General features: G+C 44.2%; 1 protein-coding gene across 3 annotated transcripts in view; it reads right to left on the reverse strand.

The window, feature by feature from the left end:
- The window catches only part of sptbn2 (spectrin, beta, non-erythrocytic 2), a gene marked incomplete at both ends in the record, with an annotated part of 83,723 nt that overhangs the window by 20,323 nt on the left and 51,017 nt on the right, over positions 1-12,383 (reverse strand). For all 3 annotated transcript variants that reach the window (XM_083901343.1, XM_083901342.1, XM_083901341.1), the window contains 15 exons: positions 104-194; positions 294-496; positions 4,234-4,770; positions 4,930-5,149; positions 5,271-5,408; positions 5,622-5,833; positions 5,921-6,184; positions 6,278-6,672; positions 7,736-7,889; positions 9,919-10,221; positions 10,301-10,459; positions 10,680-10,797; positions 10,910-11,097; positions 11,165-11,277; positions 11,463-11,578. In XM_083901343.1, the coding sequence (XP_083757469.1) occupies positions 104-194; positions 294-496; positions 4,234-4,770; positions 4,930-5,149; positions 5,271-5,408; positions 5,622-5,833; positions 5,921-6,184; positions 6,278-6,672; positions 7,736-7,889; positions 9,919-10,221; positions 10,301-10,459; positions 10,680-10,797; positions 10,910-11,097; positions 11,165-11,277; positions 11,463-11,578 (3,211 nt within the window). The remainder of the gene's footprint in view (positions 1-103; positions 195-293; positions 497-4,233; positions 4,771-4,929; positions 5,150-5,270; positions 5,409-5,621; positions 5,834-5,920; positions 6,185-6,277; positions 6,673-7,735; positions 7,890-9,918; positions 10,222-10,300; positions 10,460-10,679; positions 10,798-10,909; positions 11,098-11,164; positions 11,278-11,462; positions 11,579-12,383) is intronic.

Genomic DNA, 12,383 nt, shown 5'->3' on the forward strand with positions numbered 1-12,383 from the left:
ACAGAAAAGAGCATATCATCACAGAATTATTAACCTATTTGAACTCAAACATATTTATTCATAAGCAATAAATAATCTCATTTCATTTTTAAATTGTTTGTACCTCTTGCCCATCTTGGAGGAAGTGCTGAAGTTCACGGTTATCCTTCAGCTTTGTCAATAGTTCATTTGCAGCTTGTTTATTCTTATAATGCCTGACGAAAATGAAAGATAACATGAAACAAACATCTAATCATAACGAAAACTTACATTATTTAAATTTTTTATCTCCCTTCTTAAACTTTCACTCTAACCTTTCTTGGATGGAGTCAACTTTTTCCTGGATCTTATCAGAATTTGCATTGGAGTCATTAATGAGGCGCCGTCCGGTCTCCACTACACCCGTTATCTTGTCCTCACTGGCCTCTGTGGTAGTGAGGAAATCCTCGTGCTTCTTAATGGCCTCTTCTGCTGCCTGAAGACTGGCAGGCATCTCTGTGTGAGACAGCACATACTCCTACACAAAGAGGAAAAGGCTGTAAAAATGTTTTCTCAAGCAAGCAAGCAATCAATTATTAAATTCCAATAGTTTTTTCTTGATTATGACCTTTGCCATGACATAAGTTATTAACTGAAAAAAACAAGCACAGGCTGGGCATATGCTGATGAACTCAAACTACAGCAAACTATTTGAAAGATGGGTTCCAACAATATTGTATGCCTTGGCCACAGTAAATGTGTCACTCGTTTGTTGCATCTCATGCACCTCTTGTTTACACAGCAGTGACAGAGCAGCTGTGTAAACTGAGCTGCTGCTATCTTTTACACAAGGTTTGTCTTTACAAAGGGCCATAAATATGATTATTAATATGCCTCTGAGCGCATGACTCAGCCCTCTCTAGTATGAAGCTGTGCAAATATGTGGCACCTTGCACATATACACAAATATATAAAAATATACAAAGGCCACTCAGTTTACCACATTGTTAATACAGATCAAGATTTCGATCTAGAGCAAACTACACAATAATACTATACACAGTTTTTTGCATTTCTTTCTGTACCAAAAATGTACTGCACCATGAGGTCAAAACTAATGTACATAGCGAACCGCAACTTTTGCGTTCCATTTTCAAAGCATTTTATGTCATTCGTTTTTGAGAAGAAAACCACAGTGATGGTAGAACTTTCAAATTTTTCTATAAAGCAAGTTGTGTCTGTGCGTGTGTCTGTCTGTGTGTCTGTGATGGGCTCCACTCTTGAAAGTGGAGCTCTAAGCCTAGGCAGTAACACCCCAGTCCCTTGCACAACAGTAAGGAACCTAGGAGTCCTGTTTGACCAGGATTTATCACTGGATGAAAACATTAAGCATATATGTAGAACAGCCTTCTACCACCTTCGCAACATTAAGACAATTGGAAATATTATATCGCGACAAGACTCTGAGAAACTAATCCACGCCTTTATAACCTCTAGGCTGGATTACTGTAACTCCTTACTGTCTGGATGTCCGAGTAAGTCCCTGAGAAGCCTTTAACTCGTCCAGAACGCAGCAGCATGGATACTGACTGGAACCAGAAGAAGTGATCATATAACTCCTGTCTTGGCTTCTCTTCACTGGCTCCCAGTGAAAAGTAGAATGGATTTTAAAATACTTCTACTCACATACAAGGCCCTGAATAATCAGGCACCTTCTTATATTTGTGACTTAATCACTTTATATCAACCGAATAGATCGCTGCGCTCCCTGAACTCGGGTCTACTGTTTATTCCGAAAATAAATAAAAGTAGAATCGGTGGTAGAACATTTAGCTACCAGGCTCCTTAACTCCCACTTTCAGTCAGACAGTCTGACTCTGTCTCCGCCTTTAAGGTGAGACTGAAAACACCTCCTCTTTAACATAGCCTATAGTCGAAGCTAGATCAGGTATGTCCTGATTAGAATAGTCTATCTTATGCTGCCATAGGCCTAGACTGCTGGGGGAACTTCCCATCATGCACTTAGAATGAGCACACAGACTTTGCATGAGCCACACTTTCTCTACCCCATCCTCGATTTCTCAACCCTCACTACTTACTCAATGTCCCCCATGAGATGTAGCACATAAATCCACATATAGCACATCTCTAACTGATTTTTAATCTCTTACAGTTCTGCTGACACCAGTGAACGGCATGAGGTCAGGACAGGAAAGAGGACTCCGTTATCCCCAAGTCTGTTTGTCGCAGCCTTCGCTCCAGGCTGCGACAAACGCAGTGATCCAGATGGATCCTGGCATTTAAAGACTTTTCACTTTTTATTCTTTGTCATTATGTATTGTATGTTTTGGGTAACATCTACTTCACGTCTGTCCGTCCAGGGAGTGGATCCCTCACCTGTGGTTCTCCCTAAGGTTTCTACCTTTTTTCCCTGTTATAAGGGTTTTTTCCTTGGTAGTTTTTCCTTACCCTGGTCGAAGGTCTAAGGACAGAGGATGTTACCAACCCTGTGAAGTCCTGTGAGACAAACTATGTTTTGTAAACTGTGGGCTATACAAATAAAGATTGATTGATTGATGGGCATATCTTGCTGACTGATAATCAGATTCCCCTATAGGCGGATTTCCACTGGCCGCGTTAGAGCCACGGCACGTCAGCGGCGACCAGACGTGCTGCAACGTGTCTCAGCAGCGTCCTAGAAGTGACTTTCCGTGCCACAGTGCTTTCGATAGGTAGCAGTTCTATTTTTGCCGTTGCTGCAGCTGAGTTGCGCCAAGCTCAACAGAGCAGATTGCACCAGACAGCAAGTACGACACAGACTCAAAGTAAAACACTTCTGCCCCCCTTTCAAAATAAAACAAAACACAGGTCATTTGGCCTATCACAACTTCACATCAAAATTACGTCGTGAACGGTGCTACAGGGTCAACAGTCAATTAATCAGAGTGTCTCGGAGATTCATAATGTACGACGAGAGACTGATTGTTGAAGTGGAGAAACATAAAATCATTTATGACACCAGATCAACAGTTCTTCCACGTCGGAGAATGAAAGAAGCTGTGTTGTTGTTGTTTCCTTTATACACACAGTCCATCGCGGGATCTTGCGAACTCACGTGCGTTCAGGATTATCGCGTGATCTTCCGTGAATACCGCTGGCTCTCAAGGCACTGCTGCGCTGCCGTAACGTGCCCGGTGGGGATTGACGCTGGGCAGAGGACAAAGCAAAACAGCACAGCTGATGTGCCCGGTTCGGGAGCAACTGGATTCCATCTCTGCTCTTTGCAGATGATGTGGTCTTGATGCCTCCTACGAACCAGGAACTCAAGAATGCGCTGGGGCGGTTTGCAGCCGAGTGTGAATCGGCTGGGATGATAATCAGCACCTCTAAGTCCGAGGCCATGGTTCTCGACCGAAAAAAGGTGGCTTGCTCCCTCCGGGTCAGTGGAGAGATCCTGCCTCAGGTGGAGGAGTTTAAGTATCTTGGGGTCTTGTTCACGAGTGAGGGAAGGATAGAGCGTGAGATTGACAGGCGGATCGGTGCAGCGGCCGCAGTAATGAGGTTGTCGTATCGGTCCGTTGTGGTGAAGAAGGAGCTGAGCCGAAAGGCAAAGCTCTCGATTTACCGGTCAATCTACGTTCCTACCCTCACCTATGGTCATGAACTTTGGGTTATGACCGAAAGAACAAGATCCTGGATACAAGCGGCTGAAATTAGTTTTCTCCGCAGGGTGGCGGAGCGCTCCCTTAGAGATAGGGTGAGGAGCTCTGTCACCCGGGAGGAGCTCAGAGTAGAGCCGCTGCTCCTCCACATCGAAAGGAGCCAGCTGAGGTGGCTCGGGCAGCTGTATCGGATGCCCCCTGGACGCCTCCCTCGGGAGGTGTTCCGGGCATGTCCCACCGGGAGGAGACCCAGAGGAAGACCCAGGACGCGCTGGAGTGACTACGTCGCCTGGCTGGCCTGGGAGCGCCTTGGGGTCCCCCCGGAAGAGCTGGAGGAAGTGTCCTGCGAGAGGGAGGTCTGGGCGTCCCTTCTCAGACTGCTGCCCCCGCGACCCGGCCCCGGATAAGCGGTAGAAAATGGATGGATGGATGGAAATGCTATAAATAAACCTTGTATGGTACCTTTCTGACTACTTACTTGTCTTGTCCCAATTGCTCTGGTCTGAGAGCAATCTGTGTGAATACAGATAAACAAACCACAAAACCCACACACACCACAACAAAAAAAACTAAGTAAGTCCAAGTAAACAGTAGTTAGTTGTGTTGCTCTTACCTGGCTGTTTAAGAAGGTTTCTGCCTGCTTGGCATCTCTTAAGAAAGTCTGGAAATCAAAGGCTTGGGCCAAAAGACTGTGGCGGTTCTCCCACATGCGACGCAACTCATGCCAGCCAGTATCCAGTGCCTGGAGCCTCTGAGCCAGGAACATGTGCTGGGCATCTGTCTGACCTTGGGTCACCTCCTCACCAACTGCCCGCATCTTCTCATAGTCCTCCTTATAGTTATCCACCTCATTCTTGATGTTTTCATGCTGAGTGAGCAAGCTCTCGGCCTCAGGCAGAGAAGTGGGAATGTCCTCTGAGGCCACAGCTGTCTGGGTGCGAGACAACCAGGACTGAAAGTCATCCAGATCTCTGAGAAAGCCCTGCAGCTTGCTGGCTTCACCCAATGACTCCTCACGTCGCTTCATGGTGGTGTTCAACTCTTCCCATACTTCCTGAATCTCCGACAGGCGCCCTTGAATCTCTCCTGCCTGTTCTGGATGTTCCTTGGCTAGCTTTTCTGCCTCATTTCTCAGGTCATCCAATTTGCCCTAAAAAGACAGGAAAAATTGTATAATACAGAAATTATTATTATTTTTCTGTCACACAACACCCAGCACACCCAGCATAATCAAAATGAATTTCCTTATTTTTAGATCATTAATTGTTCTGTTTCCATCCATCACCAACTGCATGTAACATATCTATACCTGAATGGCCTCCAGGTCCCTCTCCATGCCAGTGAGTTTACGCTGCAGTGCCATCACTCCAGCCAGGTCATTACCCAGGCTCTGAGTTGATTCAATCACCTTGGTCTTCTCTCTCATCCAAGTTTGAATCTCATTACACTCCAAGTGGTAGTTTTGGATGTTTAGGGCAGACTCAAGGGCTTGCTTCTTTTGACCAGCCAGTTGTTCAAACTCTGACCATCTAGGGACAACAAAAATGCAAATCTTGAGTGAAATCAATTTAACCACAGTGCTTACTGAATAAAAATATATTTTCTTGCAAAACTGTGGTTCGTAATCTTCCTTTGTTTGTTTGCTCTGACCTGTTGTTCAGTTGGTGTCGTGTCTGATGGATTTGGTCTTTGTTACAGTTGTCTGAGCCGAGCAGCTGCTCTGCCACCTGGTTCACATCAGTGACCCGAGTACCTAGGTTGTTCATCTCAGGTTCCAGAGTCTCAAATCTGTGGTTACAAAGTAAAACATCACAAATTAATGAACTTGGAAAAGGATAAGGTAATTAAGTGATACAGATGGTTGTTGAGTCTGAATTAATACGTCATATCTGAAAAACCCAGTTTCAGTGTCCACAGTTTAAACATTTATGCGTTACTGTGCAGTAATTTTCAAATCAAATTTGTGTTAATATTTTTCTCTTGTCGTTCTTAGAGACTGACCTCTGTTGCACCACCTCTAAGTCCTCCAATTTGGTTGGGATCTCCATGGTGTGCAACCACTGCTCCTTCTCTTCAACCCAGAGCTGGCAGGCACCGGCTTCACTGAACATGCGATAGAGGGCCAGAGCACCTTCCAGGGCCTGTCGCCGAGCTGCTGACAGAGTCTCCAGTTCTTCATAGTGCTGCTCAATAGCAGATAAGCGACCATCCACCTACAGTCAAGCAATAAACCAACATTTAGTGCATAATGACATTGATTTGTCATTGTCGAAGAAATATGGAAAAAAAAGCAAACATACCTGAGAATTTTGTGCATAGGCCTGTGGCAGTGCTTGGACCTGCTCATGCAAGGAGTCAATGAGGGGGCGATGGCTTTGGATCTCCTCATCTATCTCCCTCTGTTTGCGAGCTAGGGTTTGGGTAGAGAACTCATCGTGGCCCACTTCCTGACTTGATACTTGTCTTAGAGTCTCCATGATCCAGGCCTCCATGTCATTGGCATCTGTTTGGAACTGATGCAGGGCCACCGCTTCCTTAAGACTCTGCTCTCTCAGTTTGGTTGTCTGGAGTAGTAAGTAAGAAGTAAGAAAAGCGGGTAGATTACAGAAACAGATGCATATATGAGAAGAAATTTGATGGGAGAAATCAGCAACTACCTCCTCGAGGTGAGCCCACTGTGAGCGGATGTCTTGAATCCTCTCTGTGACCTCTGGGGCTCCGAAGTGTCCCTCCTGAATTAAAGCCTCCCCAGCAGCAATGCTGTTACTCAGGGGGCCATAGCGGGCTGCCATCTCATCTCTGAAAGCTTCATGTTTACTGAGCAGATGGAGAGCAGAAGTGAGGTCACGTCCACAGTCTCCGCTCGCCAGGATCTGCTCCTGCTCTCTGATCCAGGCTGCCTCCTCTCCAAGATCCCACAGGAACTGCCACAAACTGCGCGAGTCCTCGAGCTGCTCTTTTCGCTTCCCAGAAAGCTGACCAAGCTCGTCATAGGCTTGACCCAGCAGGTCAACCTTTTCACTTACTAGTCCTGGCTCACATGGTTTGTAGACTGTCAAGTTATCAAAATTAAACAAGGCAGAAATACACTGCTTAGACATTAGGTACAAATAAGTCAGACTAAGGCTGAATCCCAATTCCACTCCTTAGCCCTCCCCCTTCCCCCTACCCCTTGTTTTTGCGCGTTCATGTGAGGGGTAGGGCTGTCTCATTTCTCATTAGGGTTAAGGGCTAGGGCCAAGTCGTAGGGCTACGTAGCCCTTGAAACAAAGCTTCCTCAGGACCGGACTTGAAACGGAGGGCTTTGAGAAATTTCCCAGCTTCCGCTGCGTCACCTGTCAGCGAAGTTTGAAAGCCAGCCGTTAAAGACTCGCACAAATGTATTTTCAGTATCTTAATTACGACAGTCATGTGTAATGATTGTATTGTGGTCTTCTTCAATTGTCAACGGTGTTTCTGAATCACTGGTCAAGTTTGTTTTGAATTACTAGCTAGTCATAGCCGATGCTATCCCGGCATTCCTTTCGTAAGTGGTTAGCTAGCAGCTATCGCTATTTTTTTAACATTAACAAATTGTGCTGGAGTGCACAGTTAGGTCTTCAGGACAGAACAGGAGATTCTGTCCCCGCTCTACTCTGCTCTGTCTGCGAGCAACTTTCTCCCTCGGCACCGTGTGTGTGCGTGTGTGTGGCTATGGTAATGCAGTGGGTCTGCAGTAGCTGTAACTGTGTTTGTGAACACTCCTCACGTCAGCGTCACCTCCGATGTTGTTGGTTAGCAGCTGACAGTCATAAAAACTGAAAAATAGCCCAGGCAACAGACATTACTTGTGAGGACGGCATTTTTGGATTGTTACATCAACAAGCATCGCATCGGCTTGTTGATGTAGCAGTCCGCGAGCGTCCAGTCTGGACGACGTGATGACGTAATGGAGGTGTGTCTCATTTCTTAGGGGAACGTTCTTACCCCTAGCACCCTCAACTCTGTTTTGAGGGCCAAGGGGAACTCCGACGAAGAGGATGGGGGAAGGGGGAGGGCTAAGGGGTGGAATTGAGATTCAGCCTAAACCTGCATGGTTTGGTCAGAGGAGTAAAAGCATGTTTGAGGAAACTCACCCTGGTCGTTGGAAGTGAAGCGATGTGCCGCTCCCTGCACTGCTTTGATCCGCTCTGCCTGAGCTGAAATGTCAGCCTCTACCAGTGTGTGTTTCTGAAGTAGGTCTAACACATCATGTAAATGTTTGCCACTATCCTGAGACTGCAGACGACCCTGAAACAGACCGAACACAGCCCAAGACAGATTTTTTTCACAGTTGTCAGAATGTATACATTTGCACGTGTTTACATACTAGAATCTAAATTCTAAGAAAAAGAATAGTAGGGGTGGAATGGTTCACTTAAATATAACTGTCCGTTCGGTACTCAAAAGTTGGTTCAGGGCATGAAATTGCAGTGAGCCAGTTATAGAAATGGCAAGAGAAGACACAGGAGGAGGGCCAGAGTTAGAGTTCGTAGGATCGTTTCATTCTCCTGTGAGGGAGGTCTTCAGATTTCATGTTACCTACGATGACTGTGGTGGATGCTTACGCTTTCGTTGTCTGTCATTTTGACTGACAGGGTCATAAAAATCCCGTCATAAGCTAATTCTACCAGTCACTTTAATTTATTTAATTTAAATGATAATAAATATTCAATTGCATTTCATTTTAATTAATTTTTAATTAATATTCAGACCAAAAAAGCTGAACAAATAATCCACACAGTGGATACACACATCAAGCAGAATATGAAGAATATGTAACTTTTTCTCCACAGTAACAAAAACATCTGACTGTGTGGCCCCAGTAGCTACATATGAACAATGAATAGTGAAATAGGAGCGGGTCACAGACGCGCTCCAAAGACTCCTGTCCATAGCTCTTTAACACGCTGTCAGCACCACCTGGATTTTTCCATCCTCCGTCCTCAGCCAGGAGAACTCCCTCTCCCACTGAACTCTATACTCCCGCCTCACCTCCTTGCTGCTGCTTCCTCGCTCCGCCGAGGCCAAGGGCTGAGTTTGTCCTTCATCTTCATCTGCATCTATCCCTCTTTTTTCACCTCTTTTATCAACATCATTATTGGGCTTTTTAAAGAAACTTCTGATACTCAACTGCTGTGACATTTTTCTTCTTTTCTACTTTCTACTTCTACAAGAGCCAATTACTGTAATATGCTCTTCGCCACCAAGTGGTCAGGGGTGTGTATTGCAATCTGTCAAAATGACAGATGGCCCTCAGATTTTTCCGTCGCCGTTTTAAAAAAACGGTCAATAACGGAAAATAATCGGTTAACGCGACCCCTGCTACTTACATACATTAACTTGTTTTAATGGTCAAAAACCTCCTAGTTGCTGTAAACGAGCCGATAGAAATCCTCTTTTCTGTTGCTGTTCCCCAGCCGTGATATTTCAGACTCAACTCTCACACCCAGAAGACAGACTGTGTTGTGATTGGCCAGCCAGCGTAGAGGCTTCCCAACTGTCTTGTGATTGGCCAGTACCCGGAAGTGACATATTCAGCACACCCGCTCTCAGAAGTGCAGCTCCCCCCTCTGGAACGGTGGATGCACTGCTACTCATTATCAAAACATTGTTTAAACAATGTTTAAAAATAGCTTCTTCACTACTCCCCGCCGCAGTCCCTTTTATGACTTTGACCCGGAGTCTGATCCAGAGTCAGAAGACACTGTCGCTCGTGAATCACCTCCACAACGGACGCTCTTCTTCTTCTGCAGTTTTAGGTAAGCAACCGGATGTACCCGGACTAGTGCTCGGAGCAGGACGATCTGCTGTTCCGGAGAACCGCTGTTTACATAACCAGACCGGGTTTTTTCAGAGATCTCGCTGAGCCCAAGATTACAATACAACACAGCGTTCTCAGCAGTGGCTGAACTGTTTGTTTTGAACCTTCAGGGCTTCTTAAACAAGGTAATGACGCAGATACACACTAAAAAACACCGTTAATTGGAAATTCCGGTCTAAGTCCGCTTTAATAATAGTAAAAAAAAATCTGTATATGGTAGCTTATTAAACTATAGATCTGATGCCGATGTATGGTATTTCTAGAGTGTAACAGTGACCCCAAAACTGTGATAAGAACAGAGCGATTTTGCAAACTGCTCCACCCCTACAGGATATTGAGAACAAAGTAAGAATTCCGACTTAAATATGACTTTTTAAAAATTTGTTTCCAAATAAGAAATATTCTCGTGGCCCTAATCGTCTTTCTTTTGTTGAGTTATCTGTTGAGTGTCTTTACCTTCATGTCTGCCATCCAGTCCATGATGTAGCGCATCTCCTGAAACAATCTCTGCAGGTCACGATGGGCATTTAGCCGCTCCCTGCGTGCAACCAGAAGCTCTTTCAAGTATTCCCAGAGTCGAAGGACATTATCCCTCCGTGCAAGTATACGCCGTACATCATGGTACCCTTCCGCTTCCAGCTCTTTTGCAACAGACTCCACAGCAGCCACACGCTCCCAGTATGCTCCAATATCTGTCTCGATTGCCTCATGTTTACGAGTGGCAGCTTCCACTGCTCCAAGGTCAGTTCCAAAGTTGTCCTAATAACAGAGTGAATTCAGCATGTTACAGTGAAACTATGAACTATTCATGTCAGAATAGGATTTTTCATCTATCTACCTGTGAAACCAGCCTCTGGTTCTCACTCAGCCATGTCTCCCTCATTGCAGCTTTGCGGTCAAAGCGGGCAGCGAGCATCTCCAGCTTCTCCTGTCGAATCAATTCATTTCTCAGAGCCAGCTCGCGTTCGTGCTCTGCCTTCTCTAGTCGCTCCCACGCCTGTCACACCAATGTAAACATAAACAGAGGTTTAGAACATTCAACAACCAGAATATTGTTTATCACATATTAAAATTGGCTCACAGAAGCGACAGTGGCTAATTGGCCCAATTACCAGTTTCTCAAAAAGCATTTTAACATATTACCATGTTGACTGACAACATCACATATGAAAATATATTCTCTGGAAAGTTTTATTTACAAATAGAACAGGCCAAACCTTATTGATGTCAGAGATGAGTTTGCCTTCTCGTGGCATGTAGACTTTTTGGTTGTTTGCTCGCATTTTGCTCTGGATAGTAAAGAGTAGTACCTCCAAATTTCCTTTCTCTGTAAATCTGTGGAGACAGACATAACCTCAGTTTCAAATACTGTGTATTATCACACTTTGATCCAAACTGATAATATGTGACACAGAGATACACAGAGATAGTCAGATCTGTTACTCACTTGGGTGGTTTCTCCACAGTGCGGTAGGAGTTGAAAGCCTGGAGCTGGTTCTGCACAGCACTCAGTGAATTTGCAAGCTGCCTATCATTGAGTGTCACTATGGTCTGCTCAATCCACTGCAGCAGCTCTGAGGCCAAGGTTTCATACTTTTCAATTAGTTGGTCAGCCTCAATGGCATAGTCTAGCACCTGCAATGGTGAAAGATATGTGAATCAAATCAAACAACAAACAATTGGGGGGGGGGGGGTATCTTACCTTTCCAATCCTTTTGCCCTCCACTGCCAGGGCTTTCATCTTGGAGAAGTAATGATAGTAAGTTGCAACATATGTAATGATGGACTTTTCATCAGGCTGATCAACATTGACATCTGAAAAAAATGAGCGCATAATTACCTGTTACTATTTTAATTGGTTTTAGATGTTTGTTCCTTTGCATGGTTTGCAGTAAAACATGTTGTTCCATCTTGTATTAATACATGTCTATGGAAGTATGTGATCATAGTAATCATAATTGATTCATAAGTAATCATAATGAATTCACTCAGGCACTCACCTTCTGGGTCCAGCAGCTTGGTAAGCCCCATTTCCTTCTCAGCCACATTAAAAGCATTCTGGAGATTATAGTGAGCATTGGACCTCTTCAGGTTATCAAACTCAATCAGGTCTGGTCTATGGAGGTCAACAGTGAAGGCAACATTGAATGGTTATATCATGACTCATGACTTTTTTTTTAACAAGGTTGCATAAAAAAATGTAGTTAATACATGTGATGTCTACATGCTAACAGGCTTTTTTCAGTTGTCTATAAACCATGCTTCCTTGGATATAACAGGTTCAAACCAAATAGCATGATTTGGCAAATTCTCAATATGGACATGGAAACATGTAATTTATGAAACCTGAGAAATTACACTAGAGTTAGGGGAAGAATACTAGTGGAGCTGTGGTGCCTCTTTCATGGTATGATCTTTATCATATAGATTACATGAATATGTAACTTTGGTAGAAGACATAAGGGCTAAAGTCGACAATAGTGCAGTGATTTTATGTAGTAATGTAGTATTGAACACTGTGCTCTACAGGTAGTTAAAGTATGTTTTTTTAGATTGAAACAAATGATTTATTAGGTATCAACTTAGGTTTGCAGTTTGGTCTAAATGATGAGAGTATATGGCACAGTTTTTCTATTAACAGATTCTTTCCAGCAGGGTTTGCAAGTGAGTGCACATGCATAGCTCTTCATTGAAGGAAAAAAACGGGTTATTACTGTATTTCGGTAATCTAGGTCATCTTACTCCCTATTTTACTTCCATCATTTGGGTCATACTAAAGACTGAATGATAGGATGAGACCTACATTCAGTCTTTAGGGTAATCTCCTTTTTAAAGGAGATTAAAAAAAATACCTACAAGCATAGCTGTGGTGTGAGAACAATATAAGCTCCTGATTAGATAAAAACTAAAATAGGGGACAG

This window comes from Microchirus variegatus (genome assembly GCF_963457635.1).
Source record: "Microchirus variegatus genome assembly, chromosome: 15".
In the NCBI taxonomy this organism is placed as follows: Eukaryota; Metazoa; Chordata; class Actinopteri; order Pleuronectiformes; family Soleidae; genus Microchirus; species Microchirus variegatus.